Source organism: Vidua chalybeata, chromosome 2 (assembly GCF_026979565.1).
Source record: "Vidua chalybeata isolate OUT-0048 chromosome 2, bVidCha1 merged haplotype, whole genome shotgun sequence".
Classification (NCBI taxonomy): domain Eukaryota; kingdom Metazoa; phylum Chordata; class Aves; order Passeriformes; family Viduidae; genus Vidua; species Vidua chalybeata.
The window spans coordinates 14,140,964-14,161,549 of NC_071531.1; the positions used below are offsets into that span (position 1 = coordinate 14,140,964).

Consider the following 20,586-nt stretch of genomic DNA (forward strand, 5'->3'; position numbering starts at 1 on the left):
GTAAACTTGGTGCCACAAATGAGCTCAGCATCACAACGCAGAGGGTCCAGATTCTGTTGTCAGATTATCACAGTGGGTCTGTTACTGCCTGCAGAGCTCTTGCGTACTTACAGCAACGTGTCTGAGTGCAAAATCTTAACAGCTGATTTTCCCTACAGGGTTTTTTGTTAATCAGATGGTCCAATGCCTGTTTGTACAATGTTTTCCAAAGGACAAAAGGAAATGGCCTGTTTCTCTATGGCACAGTAGCTGGTGCACATCCAACTGCTAAAATAGATTTAATGCACAGATGTGAATCAACCTTGATCCCAGCACGTGCAGCCTGGTGTTTCCACTGAGGGCCACTTCTCTTTGCACCTGGGGATGGGTCCTTTTCTGAAGGACACCGTACGTTCCAAAAAGCACAGGACTGATCTGTGTGTAGTTCTCCAGTTTCCCTCCTTTATTCGCAGTCTTTGCTCTTTCCCTAATGCCAGTAGAGGTGTTAAAATAAGACACTTCAATTTTCATTAATCCTCTTTCAACTGTGACTTGGTCCCAGCGTTTATGCACAACCTGCACAAACAGTCCAGTGTGAAGTAGCTGTAGGTGAGTAGTCCCACTTTGTAAATCATGGTGTGAGTTTATAAACAGCCTTGGTAATGTCCTCACAAAAACACCAGCAGGCCACTCAGACACCCAGAATCTCTGTGGAAACAAGTTTCCAGAAGAAAAGCAGAAGTACACAAAAAGATAAGATGATATACCAAGAAGTGAAATGTGACAAGTCCATAGGATAAATTACAGCTATGATGGACTAGGTTAGCACAAAAGTTTAATTTCTTATGTGTTCAGACTGCTGAATATAATTTCTCCATAAGTCTTTGGAATTCCCTCTGCCCCTCAAAAAATGTGCCTTCATGGTCATCAGACTCCGATGTCAAAACTCGAATGAATATTGCAAGATATGAAAAGCAATAAATAATTGGCTTTAAACCAAGTATAACCATACCAATCCTGCACTCTGCTCTCTGTGAGCAGGGTCTGGACCTTTTTTAGGGCCCAACAACTTTCCTTGCTGCAGGGACTAACTGCTTAAGGGAAGATTCCCCTTCCTCCACATATCCTTTCCCCTTCTCCCACTTCCAGTATCTCAATACAGCATGACCTTGTATACAGCAAAATGTAAAACCAGCTGTTCCACAACTTCAAGAAGAAAGGTGATGGAGGATTGCCTCCATTTAACCAAAGTCATTCTGTCTCCTCTTTTATTTTTCAAGAAGAAAAGCCTCTTTTCTTCTTCAAACTCCTTCAATTTCTCAATCTCACTTCCAACCCAAAGACATAATCCTCCATTTGTGACATCACAATTAATTGTGGTTGAGATAATTAAGATGTCACAAACAGAAGATAACAACTTCAGGTAGAAAATTAGCAGCAGGAGCAGATGATCTCTTAAGCAAGAAAGATCCCATTGTCATGCAAATTGCCCTAGTAATAAAAAAAGCAATGGAAGAAAAATGCTGAATGGAAAATATGAAATGAGCCAAATTAACTCTCAACAGAATGTTTCCTCACTTTGCCAGAAGGTTCAGCAGTCTTTCATGATATTTTAAATCCTGTGGTAGGGAGGGAGAATAAAAAGCCAGGAAGGGAGCACGAGTCATCTGCAAGTTTGTACGTAATCAAGAGTGTCTAAATTTTTCCTGGTGGTGTTGTCAGGTCCAACTGACTGAACTTTGCAAGGAATCAGAAAATTTCCTTTACCATTTCCCATATTTCAGTACTACTTAAAACTAGCTTTGGAAAAGCAAAAAGCAAAACCCAACAGTGTTCATTTCTGCTAGATCAGCTACTTAAACAAATCAGGTGGATCTCAAAGGTTCTGCATGAGTTCGTAATTTGCTTTGTGACTTTCACATTTTATGATGTGAGATTGAGATTTCTAAGCGTGAGAATAAAATAGTGGGACGCTATGGAGATTATTTTATAAAGGCTATAAAAAACCCTAGCAAATAACAGAGTGTGTCTTAAGATTTTTGAAAGCAACCTCAAAAGGTAATGCTGCTTTTAGTACTTTGATGCTTTGTCAGTGTCTAAAGTTGTCTGTATTTTTTGAGATTAGATAGATAGATAGACAGATAGACAGATAAGGGGGAAATGTTATATTATTGCATTTGTTACTTAAAAGGCATTACCACAATATGTGTGGTTTAGAGATCTGAGCAAATAAGACAGACAAAGCTGATGCTGACAGTGAAGGTTGTTTGGCTCCTGGTTAGGTAAACTGTTTCCTGTAGCCAAAGCAAACCCCATGAGACAACATGGAGACCTTCTGAAGTCCTAGGGAATCCCTCTGACTGGGATTCTTCCTAGAAGCTTTGCATCAGGTGCAAACTTTTTCAGCTGAGCCCAGCACATGGCACAATTTATTTACACAGCTGACAAGTTAGAAAGTATCATACTGAGAACAGGTTTCTAAATTTGCATGTTGGAAGTCTTGTTTCTGTGCCTGTTTTTCTGTTCATTTGTGTAATATTTAACAGCAGTTGGGAGATTCCTTATTTATTATTATATAGCACAAGGAAGTGGAAAACTCTTCTACAGCTTGCTTACTCTTTGATAATGATGTCATTATTTTCCCCTTGATAGGATTAAATGTATAAGAGACCAGCCTTCCAGGAGGCAAGCACAGGGAGTCAAATGAAATGTGACAAATGTACAGGAACCAGCCATGTGGCAATTGCACATGAATCCACCATAAATCCACCATGCACAACTTTTTATGGTTTAAAGGCTCATTTAACTCCTTTCTCTAATTTGCATATTAAACAGCCATGTGTGCAGGAAGAAAAGAGGAGCTGGGGTACTTCCCCCAGGCATCATTAAGCACTCAGCCTGCGCTGGGCTGTTGGGTAAATTAAGGAAACTCATTTCTGCAGGGTGCTTTAGGGTAAGTCATGACGACTCTTTTCTGTCCCAGCAGCCAGAGAGAGCAGGCTCTGAGGCAGAGGAGGTAGAGTGGGACTACTTCCACCACACCATGTGCATGGAAGTTTCCCCACTGACTTCAACACAGCCAGGATTTTCCCATCAGTGTCTTTCTGTCACAGGGAGAGCATTGCAAGTCAGTTTACTACCCGGACAAAATAATAAACGAGCTTTCACTCTCTGCTTAACAACCTGCCAACGTGGGAATGCACACATGTTTCAGCGCTCCAAAGCAGCCCAGGTTCCAGCCTATTCAAATTCTCACTTGACATCCAAGCATGTAAGCATCCTGAGAGCCTTTTTGTCTCTCAGAGTATGACTTGGATATTTTATACAACACTAAGTACTGACATATTTTACTTACTGTAAAGAGAAAACAAAACAAAACATATCTCACAACAAAGTTTTATGAGTCTGAAGAGATCTTCTGTATATTAACCTGACTCAATAACTTTGTGAAGATCATTTTTAAGCTTCTAAATAGATAAAAAATTAATACAATTACAGTTCACTGAAAAATTAGCATGAAATACATTGTGAAAGCTAAAATCATTCATGGCAAAGTAATGTTCCATTTAATTACAAAGATTAATTCAGCCTTTATATTTGTGCCCAGTCTTTTCATTTTTCATTGAGAACAGATGATTCAAGAGCCATCTGGTAAAACTGCTGCATAAATATCACTGCATCTATCTAGGGTTTACATATGGAAAAACTAGAAAAATAGAGTGATGGATCTTGGCAAAACACAGGAAAGTTCCATCACAGGGCTAAAGCCCAATCCTACAGATGTCAGTAGGAAATCACTATTGACTTGAGTGAGAGATGAATTGAGCTCACCCTAATGATGCACAGTATTTCCTTTGTGGGAAAATGAAATATCAGGGATTTTCACATTGTCAACTACAATGGAAAGTGAAGTGGCAACTCAAACATGAACACTTGGCCTGAAGTGACAATTTTTAACAGTATTTGATCTGCAGTGAACTGTCTAATCCCTACTCAATAATACAGATTAACATTACTTATTTTTAAAACTTGGCTTAACTGTCCTCTTTTTGTTGCATAACTGTCCTCATTTTGTTTGTCACAATAATAGAAGCTATGTAGACTTTTCAAGAACTGGAATTTCATTTAATAATAATTCACATTCCACCACTTCACACTGCACCATAACCATCCCCTCTGAATTACAGTAATTGTTTTGAAAGCTCTAAAATAATTGCTAAAATAAGGAAGACAGAAAACACAGCTATCATTCCATCTTGGTAATAGCTTGAGGCCAAGGTCAAAGAAAAAGTAAAATAAATAATCAAGTGACTTATGTGAATAATGACACCCATGTACACCTAAAATTGCTTTCCGTTAAATACACGTTATGGTTTCAAAATTAGCTGAGTCCATTTAGCAACTTTGTGCTGCCAAATGGAAAAAAAGTCCTAGTCCTTGTCCTTCTTCCCCACTCCTCTCAGCTCTGTCCATAGCTCTCCTCATCCTGCCTGCACCCCCAGCCTCCAAAGGCTGCCTCAGCTCCTCAACACATCTCCTTAACACACCAATAACAAGGTGGAAATTTAACCAAGTTTTCCCCAGCTAATTTTCTGCCAGATCACTGAGCTGAATCACTCACTACATGGAGAGACCCAACAAGTTCTGGAACTTCTACAAGCCGAGTGCTGGAGACACATGATGTGACAAAGTGGAGAAGGGTTATGTGGTACAATAGTTACCTCCTCCACTGAATGATCTTTTGAAACCAAAGCCTCACTCGGACAAAACTTACTGGCAAGACAATACTATTTAGTTACTATTTAGACAATACTTAAAAATACCATACCATACCTTATAATCCTAGGAAACAGAGAGGAAAAGGGACACAGCAATTCCTAAGACAAGTGTTCATTGAGATTATATGTTCAGTCTTAATATCTACTATTCAGCAAGACAATATTATTATTACACACTATAAAGTTTAAAACATCTAAATGTTTAGTAGGACTACCATGGACAAAAGAGTCAGAAAAAGCAACAATGTACATCAGTGCTACTCTTTTCTCTTCTAAATCCATTCTGGCTCTGGAATACAAAGATTCAGTCATTGGTTCAAGCACTGTGATGAAAGTTTCACTGGCATTAACCTTTCCAATTAACAAATCCCACATGAAATTATTGGGTTTTTTAGCAATAGATTCGGACTAAGTCAGAGAAAGCGTGAAATTAGCATCTTTATTTCAGTCTTACTTATATAAACATACTAATTGACTGTGATATTTTCATAAGCACAACTCCTTGGTTCAATGCAGAACTACAATTAATAGACCTAGTCACATTTTCTCCTTCAACCAGAAACTCATTCTGCTGCCAGCTTTGCTTTAATTTTGCTGAGAAAAAAAAAATCTTTGTCCATTTTATTTTAATTCCATTTTCAATTTGCAACCTCTGTATGACAATTAGCTTGATTCCATTATGTTATACACAGAATATTATATGTGAGAGACTTATATTCTTTCTTTCACAAACAGAACATCATATCTGCAATACTTCTTTTTGTGGCAAACGGAAAATATTTTCATCTTTGAAGATATAAGTGCACTTATACTGCAGACCAGCACATCTGAGTTCCTGGCACAGGATGTGCGTAACTGCTAACTATTCCTGTCCAAAGCACCTGGGTGAGTTCTAAGGGTCTTTGGATACTCAGTGGAGCTGGAATGATGCCCATGGACCAGAAGAAAGGATGATGCCCAGATATGCAAAATGACTCAGCTATGGCACAACAGCAGCAGTGACAGGTCAGCTCCAGCATGGGGGGTCCTGCACTGGATTCCTCTCTGCACACCTGTGGATCACCCTTGCCCCAGGGTGTGTGGAGAGCTGGGAGCTCCTCCAGCTGCACTTCAAACAAGCCAGAAACTAATGTGTTGTGGTCTGAAGACACAGACTATCATCAGTATCATGCTGATATAGGTATAGATAGATATTGATGATATATATAGATAGAGATAGATAGATAGATAGATAGATAGATATAGATGATATAGATATAGATGATATAGATATAGATGTAGATAGATATAGATATAGATAGATATAGATATAGATATAGATATAGATATAGATATAGATATAGATAGATATAGATATGCCCCATGGTATGTGCTGCTAAGCTGCCTTTGATAAGACTCATGCCAAGCTAGGCTTGGACTCTTACTTAGGAGTATGTAAAAATCCATACTCCTCCTGCCTTTATTTTTCAGGCAACATTCCATGTTTTCTAATATAGTTATCTCTGAAAACCAAACATACTCCCCCAACTCCAAAATCCCTTTGTGCTTTGAAATTACCTTAGATATCTTTACTGATACAATTTTGCACCAGGATCCTAAGGATTTGCAATAGCAAACAAACAAACAAACAAACAAACAAAAAACCACAAAAACAAAAACAAAAACAAAAAAAACCCCACCTTTGGTTGGTCTTTGTCACACTGGTGAGCTGCAGAAATTATTATATTCCACTTTTTATAGAAACTCCTTCCTGGAAGTGAAGGAGCTCCTTCACTGCTCACCCCCAGAACACCTCACGACTTGACCCACACTCTCATGTTCATGCCACCTCTTGCTAGAAACACACCCACCTTGATCAAAAAAATCTTTTCTGCTTTTCTGTTTTAGCTCTGGACAAGAAGCAGGCTTAATAAAACCCACCGTGCTAGCAAAATAAAACTCCCCAGGGACCCAAAAAACTGTGCTGAGATCTCCGGCACTGGACACTGAGAGAGGGGCAGGCTCAGAGATCGGGAAAGGGTGAGGAAGCTCTCTCCCCATCATAACTGTATGGGGTATGATTTACCATAGCATTTCTTCTCCAGTTTTATGCAAAACTCTGAATAACCTGTTCCAGAAAGGGACAACTTCTGACCTGAGTCTCTGCTTGCATCAGTTTACATTCATTTAACATTTTCAAGGTTAAGCAAAGGCTGCTGAGCACTTTTTTTTTAAAATAAAGAATAGCATGTGAAAAATTCCCTTTTCATTTCTCATTTCACAAGTGAGCTTCAGCTGCAGTCTTGATGCAACTGAAACCAGACATGATAGAGAACCCTTTTAACATGACTCAAACTGAAATAGTGTCTGAGAACTTAAACACCAGTAGTACTCATGACTTGCATATTTTATCTCTGAGGAGGAATTCCTTTTGCTTGAACAGGGACCTGACCAGCACTGTACCAGTGAGCGTGTCACTCTCAGTTGTCCATGCCTTGTAATGTATGGGGGAAAGCAGATGTGTAGATAATCAAATACATAGGCTGCAGAACATAGAAAAAAATATTCAGAAAATGCTCTACTCTCTACTCAAGATCAAATTCCTCTCTATTCCAAACCTTTACATATTTTTAGTTTTAAATAAATTATATCTAGGTATTTTCACATTGATGAAGCTCATCCCATATGCAGAAAACTGAGCACAAGACACTTCACAGCTCCCTCACAAATTTTGGCAGCTGAGGAAGCCTTTACTCTTAGTCACAGCATCCTGGCTTCTAAAAGGCCACTAAAGGAACAAATTCCTGAGTCTGATGAGCTGCTTGTGGCATAGTTCCTTTACAGGTAAATTCCAGCAATACCAGTACCTGAAGCCATTTAAAATCTCACAGCTTTGCTTCAGACCCCAGTGACTGGTACAATGCCTGAGCCTGCTGAAGTGCGGCTGGTTCACGCTCCTGGTTGTGGACAGCTCAGTGCCCAGACTGAGGGTCCATGGTGGGGTCCCAGCCCATGGCCCTGCCCTGCTGAGCTCCTCACCCGCTCCCAGCCAGCAGGCAGCTCTCCTCAGTGAGCATTTACAGCACATGGAGATCACCACAGCCAGGAAATGCACTTTCATTGCAGAGAGAGAGGCAATGCCAAGCAGATACCTGGGCATGCCCTTGCAGACTCCTCCACACAGAGAATGGCTCCCCTGCACCTCCATATCTGCTACTGCTGACCTGGGGGACTACACTGTCTTTGTAACTGTACCTCTACCAGAGACAGGTTTACTTGTTAAAACAACAAAGATAGTGAAAATTAAAGCTGAAACAATCCAAGACTTTCAGAGGTGGTGGAAGATCACTTGCTCTTTGGAAGAATTACTCTGTCATTTAGCATAACAATGTTTTCACGTTGTGTTTCTGCCATAAAACCTTCAGATTCACCCTGGTCCCTGAGCATCTGCAGGTGTCTGTCCATCTGTCTCCCTCCTATTTCAAGCATGAGATTTGTCACAAGTGTTTTGATGTCACACACCCATTCTGGCCTTATGTAGTCGTGGCTGAGTCTGAAAAATGACAGCTGTGAGATCAGGGTTAAATACAATTTCCTCTCTCTTCACCTGTTTTCCACTATCTGTTTGCACGGTGCTCAGGTTATTAATGGAACTGACATCCCTGCACAACTGAGTGAGCAGTAGCAGCAGCCAGATAACAAGGGAGAAGCTGACAGCAGCAATCTAACCCCAGAGATAAGAGATAAGCAAACATGCCATGGCTATTAGTTTCAACTCTGGCCAATGGAGAAAAACATCTCCTGTGGTTACTGATCAGGAAACCCCAGTCTTCCTGTGAAGGTTAAATTAAATTCAGGATGTGATAGATTATTCTTAGAGTTCAAAAATTAAAGTTTGTAATGAGAAATAAATATTTGATGTAAAACGAATATGAAAGAAAAGGGGATGTTAATCTGATAGAAAGTGAAGACCTATTTTTATTCAGTGAAAACCATGGAACACTTTTACTCTAGAAGGAACATACCATTCTCTATTTCTTTCAGGTGAAAAAATATTACTCTAAAAATTGGCATTTTCCAAACAGCTATCTCAGGAATGGTGTAGGAGTGGCAGCCTCAAAATCCTGACCAAATTCCAAACTTGATAAGTAGCACAAATTTTCAAATCCCTTACATCATGTCTGAGAAGCATCTACTTTCCTTACAGCTTCCTATTGAGTTGTCCCCTTCTTTTCATATGTCCATGCACATGGTAGAAGAAGGAATGGGCTGTTCAGCCTCAAAAAGGGATGACTGAGAAGGAACCTCATGAATGCCTCTAAGTATCTGAAGGGAGTGTCAGAGTATGGAGCCTTTTGGAGGCTCTTCTCAGTGGTACCAATCAATAGGACCAGAGGCAGAAACTGATGAACATGAGGAAGAACTTCTTCGCTGTGGAAGTGACCAAACACAGGAACAGATTGCCTGGAGAGGCTGTGGAGTCTCCCTCACTGAGGATGTTCAAGAACCATCTGGGCACAGTCCTGTGCTACGTGCTCTGGGATGACCCTGCTTGAACAGGGATGTTGGACCAAATGACCCCAACTGAATAATACCTGAATCAAACTTTCCAGTAAAACCAGTAAATTAGAAACTCAGCAGTCACCCCTATAGGGTTTTGAACAGGAATGAAGTGTATCACTGAAATTAGAGTATTTGGAAATTTCTCCTGCTTTTCTTAGCTCTTCTGAAGTATGCTTAGCAGTTTCTGTGAGTGCTCTGAAGCAGTCTTACACTTTGTGAAGTTCTCTGATATCTTTAAAGCAAAGATATAAAGTCATCTTAAAGGAACATGTAAAAGGTGTTTTGCAAGCTTTAGTTTTGAAACTCCATCCCTCTCTTTAACCAAATATTGTTCTATCAGTTTTGTGCTGGCTTTCATTCTAGAAATAGCCATTGAAATCAGAGGCACTGAGTCTCAGGGCTGGTTCCACTGTCATATTTGTGCATTCATTTTCATAGGATGGGTCCACAGACCCCACAAGACTCAAAAGGCATTTCTAATTTTTGCAGAACACCCAGTAACCACTTTCAAGACTGGATGATTATCTTTGTGCAAAGTAGCTTGGCATTAAGCAAGATTAATTTCAGCTCCTGAAGCTGTGGTGCCTGGCCTTTCTGTCTGGGCTTGCCTCAGGTCTCAATGAAATGTTATTTTTCAGAACTGTATCTAGCCTTGGACAGTCTATGTGAAGAAAAGCAGGAGGCCCCTTTCTCCCAGTATGTATTGCTGTGCCAAAACTTAACAGAAGCAAGAGTGAGCACAAAAAGAGACTAGGCAATGATAATTCTTTGGTTCCTGCAGTACCATAACACAGAAGAAGGTTTTCAGTCAAGCAAAAAGACATTCTTTTTACCCACAGAGCACTGTGAGGCAGTGGGGCTCATTGCTTTGGGAAGCTGTGGATGATGAAAATGGTTGTGGGTTCAAAAAGTCATTAGACAAACTCACAGGAAGAAAATATGAATAAATACAAAGACACCACTTCTGGCTCAGGCAGCAAGTGAGCTGCAGTTTGTCAGAGGCCAGGAAAGGACAGTGGGAATGTGTCCCTTTACGCTCGCCCTGTCCTTGCATTCATCTCTAAACATCTGCTACTGTTTGGCCACTGCCCGAAGCAGGCAATGGACTCTGCTCTGAGTAGTATAACTGTCATGGCCATAGTGAAATCACCCAAATGTGAGAGAGACACCAAGGAGAACTGGGAAAGGGGAGTGTGGCTCAGATAAGTGACTGCAGGGCTGGATAGGGCCAGCAAGCTCTGGCTGGGAAATGAGTGGCTTCAGTGGGATAACCCACAGACACCCACCTCCTTTAAAGTACCTATACTTTGTAAAATCAGGGCTTGTACAGATTTTGATTTCCTAAGGGCTATTGGCCTTAGGAAGGGCTCTTGATTTCCTAAGGGCTATTGGCCCAAATTACACTGTGTTGTCTAGGGAGGTTTGCTGTAGTTCTTAGAAGAAGCAGAACAAGCCCTGTAGGCTAAACAAAGGTGCCTAACACTGCCTGAGAGAGCCACCTATAGCTAGGTCCTGATGTTTTGCTCCTCTTGACTCAGTCTTCAGACTCAGAGATGTGGAGAAAACAAATGTTGCATATACAACTTCCTAAGAAACAAAGCAAAGCAGCAGGCAAGTTCAGGAGCCAAATGATTGCACAGTGACCTTGGGATTTGTGCTCCATGACTTAAGGAGGTTAATAATGTTACAGAAAAATCTTACTAGAGGAAAAACAAGCTCTTTTTTGGCTTATCATCCATGCTTTAAAAATAGTACTGCAAAGCACAAGAACTAACTTCCAAATAGGAAGTTATTCCTGTGCCATAGCCTAACAGGGTATTTTACAAGAGAATTGCAGAATTTAAGAAAAACGTCTTTTTTGAAGCCTCCAGTTAAACCCAAGAACAAAGGATATTTTAGGAAGGAAAAACAGTGATTAATAAAATGATGGTTCCTGCCCAGGAGTGGGAATAATTTAACATGTCAGTGATGATCTTCCATTGTGATCTTCCATTGAATTATCCTTTGAAGAGCAGAAGCAATAAATTGCCATTTTAAAGAAGTGAGCCCTCATCACACAAGTTACATCAATGGAATTTCAGTTATGGGTTCCCCCTTTCCCCTGTGTCTCACCATGCCAAAACACAGCTGTCAATACCATTTAGCCACCATAGCTGGCTGCACTCTCCACCTTCATTGTAAGGGAAACAAAAGGGTGTCCCTTCTCTCCTCCACCCCTGCAGTCCTGCTCAGAGGCTGTGACGTGGCCATGGGTAAATCACAGAACATGCATTTGAAGAGTGTTGCCAGACACACCCTTGGAGCTGCATCTAGTTGAATGATTTCTCTGTTCTGCAAATGAGGGCAAAATGCAATGACCCTTACAAAAGGGAGACTAAAAGGGCAAGAACAGAAACCTGTTTGGGGTGTTTGTTTGTTTATCAGAACATTCCACTGAAAATTCGGGGGTTAACAGACATACTTCAAGCAAATTTGAGATGGTAGTCAAATATGGCACAATAAAGAATAGAGCAGAGGAGTAAGGACAGGAGAGAAAACAGCATCACAGCTCAGAGCCGAGCGCTTCTCTCGGGCTCGGAGCTCCTTTGGAAGCAGCGTGAGCTCCATCCAGAGAGCCAGGTGAGAACTGCACGTGAAGGCAGAGCCATCTCACCCTGTTAGAAACCTTTTCTGTAAGATTGGCTTTTAGATGGTCTGGTTTAAATTCATCTTTCAATCACAGAAAGAAAGGAATGGAAGGGAGAGAGAGAGGTAAATTATTAGATGTTATCTCATTATATTGTTTTGTTACAAAAGGAATGTCAAACCTTAACTCCAAACTATACAATGGCTAAAGAGATTATTCTCAGATATCAAGGCAGCAAGACAATTGTTCCCTGTGTCACATGGAGTAGTAGATTTGATCCTTTTAATATCAAATTAGTAGTGTCCCCTCTGAGTAACATAAAACAACAGGACAGACACAAAGAGTCACAGACGGAGTGATTAGATAGAGCTGACGGGCTGCCTAAAGCAAAATTCACAAATACTTTCTACCAGAGGGTCTTTTGTAAGTCCTTTGGAAGTCGATGGTTCCTTTGATTGCAAAACATCAGGCTGACAGCAAGGTATACAAATTTGGCCTCAGCCAAGCACAAAAGAAAGGTGGCCATCAGTCAGAAAACAGGAAGCAAGAAAACACACAAAACAGTGAGTATCTGAACCACAGAGAAGATTTGCAATTAATTCTCTTTCAAACCTGCCATGTCCTTTACATTACAATGTTGTCATCTAAAGATACAATCACCACAAGGCTCTCTATGCTCATTGTCCAGACACCCAGATCCCATATTGACCCTCTTCTTCTTTCAGGAAATGAGTAAAAAATTTATTAATGACCCAAATATGCCTGGAATTAAAGAAAAACTAAAGGAAATTAAATAGATCACATGGAGCAGGCACAGTAAACAAAACCACTGTCAGGTTTCTGCAGTTAACTTCTTTTCAGAGCATTTGAACATTTCAAAAATGAAATGTGATTAAAAATGCAGAGAATGAGCAAAATATCTGAATCAGTCCTTTCCATATAGGATACAGTTCTGCCATGGAACTTAGAGCAGAACCTCCAATCTGCACTGCTGCAAGGGACAATGTGACAGTTACTGATGAAAACATAAATGACCAAAACATCCTTTAGCTAACTAATAGCATCCTTTCTTTACTTAATTGATAGAATAGAATTAGGACATTTCGGTTGGAAGGAAGAACATCTTGTCCAACAGCCAGACCACCTCAGGGTGACCAAAAGTTAAAGCATGATGTTAAGGGCATTGTCCAAATGCTTCTTAAACACAGGTTTGGGCTATTGACCACCTCTCCAGGAAGTCTATTCCAGTGTTTGACCACCCACTTTGTAAAGAAAAGCTTCCAAATGTCCAGTCCAACCTCTCCTGATGAAGTAGTTTTGAACTGTTCCCACACATGCTGTCACTGGACCCCAGGGAGATGAGATCAGCAGCTCCCTCTCCACTTCCCCACTTCAGGAAGATGCAGAGGTGGCCCCTCAGCCTCCTTTTCTCCAAACCAGATAGCCCCCAAGTCCCTAGGTGTTGCCCTGCACCGTCTCTCTCCCAATTTATACTTGGTACCTGGCATTTCTCCATCCTGGGTGCAGAGTCCAGCATGTGGATGACATTTATTGACAAAGAAACGCAACTTTTACAGATCTCTACAATAAAGTAATAGTGGGGGTTTTTTGACCAACCAATCTCCCTCATAAAATTCATGCTTGTCTGTGCTGCTTTATTAAAGCCTAAGTTTTTAAAAAAGTAACAGAAGAAAGTGCTAGGCTCATGAGATTTAATTAGAACAGTGTAACAGATTTTGAAGGTTCTGCTGTATTATAAAACTTAGATTTCCCCTGTGAATTATCTGACCCTACATGTAATGAATCTATTTCTTGAATTAAAAACATGCTTATCCAAGATTTTCAGGACAAATAGAAGATCTATCATTAACAATAAGCAATATTTAATAAACATGCACACACTCCATGCCTGGAAATCTACCAAATGTCTCTCTAGGCTCTTTCCTTCCAGCCAAGTAGCTATTTCTGTGGATCTGAACTTAAACTAATAGACATAAGCCGTATCCCATAATTGTTGCTGCAGTATCTAAGGCATTACATAACATTCATGTCTTACAAGTTTGACTTTGTTCCTATGTCAGCACACTATGAAATGGTTTTTCAGTTCAGTGAGAATGATTTTGAACCATTGGCTATACATTTGACAGTACTATGGCTTGTAGTATTATTTTTGTTGTACTTATGGAATTTAGTTTGTCATGCATTTTTCAGCCCAGACTCACCCCTCTAACTTCAGAACTTTCAATGACATATCCAAATTGGGAGCAAAGTGCCATGTGCTTCCAAAATCTGTCAACAGAGGGAAACAGCCATCTCTACCTACCAAAGATCTAGCCTACCTTCTGATGAAAATCCTCCTTAAAATGGGAAAGGGAGAGCTTTTTTAGGACTACATTTGGTTCTGGCAATGTTTGTATTGTTTCCTTGCTGAAAGGCAGGTAGCAAATTTTGAACAAAGTCCCTAAGCATGTTGTGATATAGAAATATCTTTATTAAGGAAATCATTAGAAAATCTTCCTGCTCTTATTTTGCATCAATTTTAACAAATATCTAAATTACAGATCATTATATTTCTAATGGTATTTCTAGGAAAAAAAAAAAAGTGTAACAGCCAGGAAGAAATAATAACTGCAGCCCATTTACCACCAGGTTAGCAGGAAATAAATGTCATTTTACTGTTGTTCTCTTGTTATAGAGTTTATTGGTGCATTTATGCAGCTCTATTTCATTTGCACATATATGAAGAGCACTGCTGTAAAAAATGTAAATGGACTGCATATGGAATTTAAATCTTTCCAATGATAAAAGGCTCAACAGCCTTTTCATTAGAATAACTAAAAATTTTGAACTCCATGTTTGCTTTTAAATTAAAACACTGCTATTTTTACTTGAGCACAGAGAGCAGGAACAGTTCAGCTGCATTTGCCTGTCAGTTTATTCAAAGAGGATGCTTACTAATTCACTGATATCCCATTGCCTCAATAAATAAGGACACAGACCTACACAACGTCCTCCACTTGTCTTTTTATACACCCTCTCCAATTGCTGCTCTGGGGGCAGAGCTCTGCATCTGGACAATCTTCCTTTCCACTCATCACATGCTGTAAATGTGAGAATAGGGTGAAAAGGAGGTTTTGAGTACATCCTCCGGCCTTCACCTTTGCCTCCTGCATTTTATTGTGACTTTATCTGAAAGCAATCAGGACCAGTGATGCCATCCTTGATTATAACACTTCATAACTGGCATTATTCTGTCAGGAAATGGATGTTCAGCTGGGATTGTCATTATGCTCTCAAAAGACAGCTCTCGAGTTAGGCCTCCCACCACAGCACTGGAAAAACTGTGAAACCTGAATTATTCTCATATCCTCTTCTAGGCTAGATCCTCCATCTTCACAGCAAATACCCTTGGCTGTCACAGGTGGTTTAGGCACTGTTTTATGTCTATAGATTGCTGTGTCCCTGGGATCCCAGTCAAGGTGAAGACTTCGTCAAGAAAAGCCAAATCTGAAATAAGCTCAGAGTCTACATCAGCCAGAGCCAGATAGGGAAAGGTGGACACAAAGAAAGAAGAGCAAGGTAACAAAAATAACTTCAGCAGAGAAGCAGGAGCTCAGATGGCTCAGCGTCCAGAAAAACAAATGTGTCCCTTCACAAAGAAAATGATCAGTAAGTAAGTGGAACTGCAAATACTGTCCATGGCATACTGTTATTACTCAAGTCAAATCTTTATCATAACAGGATTTTACTTATTCAACATTTATATTTATTACCTTCTCATGAGCTTTTCTTTTTGTTTCAGAGTCCATCCAGTCGTTCTCCTTTTCTAACATGTCAATAAAAGCCCAGCGAATTCCTTCAGTCAATTCCTCCATCTGCAAAATATTTAGTAAATCCATCCTCAGTAAAATATATCATGGCAGAATCATTGTAAGGAAAGGTTTGGTGTATATAGGAGTGATAGATTTGTTTAGACTACAAATGATTGCAGATCAGATGGTGTCTGCTGTCCTTTCTTGAAGGCTATTTCTGCTCTCTGCAGTACTAAGACACTTCTTCTGAAGGTAAGCTTTTTTCCATTTTCTTTCCCTTCTAGCATCGCATACCCTGTTCATTGCTGATCATTTCATGGCATATTTGTGAGAATACCCATCTTGAAATCATAAAAAACACTGAGAGATTTGCAGTCCTTTGGGGAGATTTCTGTCCCTTAGGGTCTAGATCACTGGCCCATGCAGAAAGAGCCAGCTGCAAGGCATTTGTACAAATAAAGCCTTTCCTTCAGAGAGAATGTCTGTGGTCTGGTTTGGTTTATGTGAGACTGAGACACGCCTTATCAATACTGGCAAAGAACTGAATTTGGGCTGACAGCATCATGATCCAAATACAAAGCAGTATCCAAATATTTAGCCTGTATTTAGCTGCATTTGTGAAGCATTGCTACCCTTTACTTACTGCAGGGAAGGAGGCCCTGGCTCACACCACTGAGCAGCCTTAACTGCTTCTGTGGTCCTGGACCACCAGTGACAGCTTGGATCTGTGCAAAACTGGGTAAACCTACAACCACTTCATCTCAGCTGCTTCTTCAGACACCTCTGCAAAGCCAAGACCACATATCAAGCAAGTAAAAAATGATAATAATAGGACTCATTGAGTATGCACACTAAGAAAACCCTGAAATGACAAAAAATCAGAAAATAATGGCTAAGATATGCATTATATGAGTCTAAAGAGCTCTCATTCCTATAGATCTGTCTGGAAGCCCAGAAAAGTGTATGCAACCAGCTGTCTCTATTTATGTCAGCAGATGAACCCCACGACAGATAGCCATGGGAATGCAGTGAGAGTGAGGCAAAGAGAGAGATCCAGCCATTGCCTGAATCCTTTAGCACAAACCAGAGTTGAGCCAGTACAAGACATGACAGATACCCATTAGATGAAGACTTATTGTAACTTTGTGTTATCAGTATGTTACATTTAAAAATAATGAAAATGTCAAGCAGCAGAGATTTGTATAATCTTATTCTATAAATCTAGTAGATCTGAAATATCATTAAAAGCAGGGACTAAACTCTCAAAAGTAACATTACTTTTAGCTAAATTGTCATTAATGTATCAGACGAACATTTTAATCTGGAACTGTCCTTTATTTGTGGTGCAGTCAGAAAAAAATATAGCAAAGTTCCTTGGGTCATTCATTTTTTTCTACCCTTTTCAAAAAACATTTTCTTATTTTTAGAGGCAAAATGGGTCAACCACAGCAGGTCTAGCATTAAATAAACTGCATCCCAGGAAATAGGGTAACTTGAAGATATTGATGACAGAGCACCGAGTCAATTAACTTCATTCACTAATGAGGTGAACTCCCTGTATTGGGGGGTTACAAGTTCAAACTCAAGCTCTGCAGCTGGGCCCTGGTGTATACTTAGGCTTTATGCAGCAGCTGTAGCTGCAGGGGGCAGGGGCAGAAACCTATTCCTGCTATCAAAGTTATTACTGAAACTGCTCAGGCATATCTGTAAAAAACACTGCAGGCACTCTAAGTTAGAAGCAGTGATATATTTAGACACAAATAATATCTTTCTTGATAAAAGAAATATCTAAGGTATGAAACATCGATCACAAAACATAGGGGGGAAAGAATCCATATTATCCAAAACTCAGGATTTGCTTATCATAGACAGATATATGCCATAAGCCAGAAAAAAAAAAAAAAAAAAAAAAACCTATACAAATAAGAGTGCTTTACTCACATGCTTTTTTACTGCTTAAGAAAGAGAAATAGAACTGAAAACCAATGAAATTAAAATAATAACACCATAAATTATTAACTTGAAAAGCATACTTCTAAATGAAATGCAATGAATTTCATCTGTATGCAATTTTATCTCCATGGGTTTTTCATTTTAAAACTGAATTTTGTGACCTACACTATGAATTTTATATGCATTTCTCACTACGGGTGCTACTGCAAATTCAGACTTGATAATTTTCCAAATCTTTGGTCTAAAAGGAATGTTCATACTAAGAAACATTCTAATTAACTTGCATTTCAAGAGAAACTCTGCTCTGCTTCTCATAATTTTTCCTCACATATGCAAATATGAAAAAGTGTCCATCCCCTCCATAAAGTGTACATTTCCTATACTCCTACTCTTCCCACTTATCTGTGCAGGATAACATACTGCATATGCCTGGCATATTTTGCCACAAAATGGCCAAATAGCACATTACAAACTGGATCAAGAAAAAGGAGATTGAAAAACTGGATCTCAGAGAGGAAACTCCAGTTGAAGGCAAATATGAAAAGAAATGCAGAGCCTGAGAGGGAAACAGATGACAGATTTGGACAAGTCAAATAAGCATGTTCTTTCTAAAATGGAATCCTTCCCTGAGAAAGCAGTCTAAATAGATTAAGTCAAAGAGACAAACTCAGGCTGCAGAGCCAGGGCAGTGCAGGGCTTTCACAGAGCTGTTGCTCCCAGCACATGGTGCCATCTCATGTTTCCTAAATGGTTGTGCCTCTCCTGCATGGAGAGCTAAGTTCAATGACTAAATAAGTCAATTTGAAACTGATTACTGCTGGAAAATCAATGGCTGTAAAAGCAGATATTGGAAAACTTTTTAAGGAAAACATGAACTGAAAGTAAGTCATAAATTATTGTGAAGGGTAATTAATTATTTGAATATTGAAAATTTTAGAATGAGGATGAACGTCTCTCTAGACTCAAAGGTATGGAAGAATATTTCCTTCTGCTGTTCAGCAGAAAAGATTTGAATCACAGATATAAACTCTCATTATGTGACTCTCAGCTTCCATTAATTTGGGCCAGACATCAGTCACATGTTTCTTGCTCAGATCACAGGTGAAGCAGTCACAGCTTTGAAAGAGTAAACCTAAAGCAGAGAAATCTCAACAAGTTTTTTGATTAGTCAGTAAAAACTTCACCATAATAAATTATATTAGCTATACTAAACAATTTCTGATCAATACTCCTTACTCTGTTCCTGCACAGCTGGCTGTAACTATTTACATAAATCAAGTGTTCAACCTGGTTTTGAACTGGCTGCTTATTTGTCTGAAGGATTGCAGATGGAAAGAAGGGGCAGTGCCCAGATGGGCAGAAAGGCAACACTTCTTCAAATTCATTCAATTTTCTCCTAGTGTTTTGGAGTTTTTAAATTCAATGAAAACATTTTCAAGAATCTTCTCTTTTTAAACTTTGGTGTAACATCAGAGGCAATTTTTGAGGATGAAAGCACTAGCTGAAAATATGCAGACAGAGACTGCAGAGGACTCACCATCTCTTTCTTGTCTTCTTGAAAATGGGCTTTCACAAACATCTTACCCACAACGTAAGGGAGGGCATTTTCTACAAGGTCTACACATTTATCCCACTGAGGCAGCAAAGTTGTAGTCCCATGGATCACCTGTTGACAGGGGCAAGTATTAGGCCATAACATCACACTGTTTAAGAAGAATTCACACACAGTATAGGCCAAAGCATATTTGCAAAAGGCCAAAAAAAGGACACAATAGTGATACTCTATTTTCATCCAATGCTATGACAAATATTTTGCACACTACAAAATACCTGTAAGATTTTAAACTTCAGAACAGTACAATGGTAGCAGTGATTTAAAGAGACTAGGCTTAGAGAATTACTGCTTACTTTGAACTAATCTTGGTATTCTTTCTGTGCGAGAGACAATTTCCTCTAGAAAAACCCTGCTGTGAGGTATCTCCTGAAAACATTTACCTCTCCTCTGACAGGGTGAGAAGCCTAGGGAGATTGTCCTCATGAAAATTGGGTTAATCCTTATGAAACACCTCCTGCAGAGCCCTCCATTGCCATGAACTAATGACATCTAACACAGATGTTCACACCTTCTTGTCATTTACCTGTCCGACTAGTTTTATGGCAATTTGTATAAAATAGTAAAATTGCTTTCAGCTTCTTTCCCAAATGGAACATTTTCAGGAGAAAAGAGATTTAAATCATCAAGAACACAATATGTTTGTCTCGCCCCAAAAAAACAGTCACTCTGTTGCAGTAGAAAGATGTTGGTAGAACAACTTGCATGTTCTATTAAAGGAATGGTATTAAATACATACTTTCAGGCTCTGATGATGTCACCATAAATGAACTTCAAAAGAAACAGTCAAGAATGGTCAACACAACAAGGAACGAAACAAGGCAAAACAGAACTCAAGAGCATTTGCTGTCTTGGTTTCTGTTTCTCACAGGAAGAATGTTATTACTGTGGGTGCTTAGCTAGCTAACATTATATTGCTTGTCAAGATGGAGTTTGTGTAAATAAATCCTGCACACAAGATAGAAGATGAGTCCATGTGAGCAATAAGCAGTGCTGACTTAAAAAAAAATTTTGTTATTTTCAATGTTCAAAGTGTTCCCTTTCCACTTAGGGAACTTCTTAAGCTTTTCCACAGAGAACAAGCACAATTCCAGTCCAGCCGTTAATACCTGACAGCTGTGTAAAGGCAGAGCATAGTCAGCATCAGACAGAAAAGGTGGGATAGAGATTTTGGCCTCTCACAGATTATAAAAGCCTCTTAAGCACCAGTTTTGCAGTTTCTGAGCCCTTTCTTTTTCCAATTATTCTCCTTTGAGCATAAGATTAAATGTCCAGCGAAATGAA

At 39.6% G+C, this 20,586-nt stretch overlaps 1 protein-coding gene across 3 annotated transcripts in view; it reads right to left on the reverse strand.

Moving 5' to 3' along the window:
* PHEX (phosphate regulating endopeptidase X-linked) overlaps nucleotides 1-20,586 on the reverse strand; it is a 109,413-nt gene that overhangs the window by 33,314 nt on the left and 55,513 nt on the right. For all 3 annotated transcript variants that reach the window (XM_053936712.1, XM_053936711.1, XM_053936714.1), the window contains exons 11-12: nucleotides 19,228-19,356; nucleotides 15,699-15,800 (exon numbers count right to left, since the gene is read on the reverse strand). In XM_053936712.1, coding sequence (XP_053792687.1) covers nucleotides 15,699-15,800; nucleotides 19,228-19,356 — 231 coding nt within the window. The remainder of the gene's footprint in view (nucleotides 1-15,698; nucleotides 15,801-19,227; nucleotides 19,357-20,586) is intronic.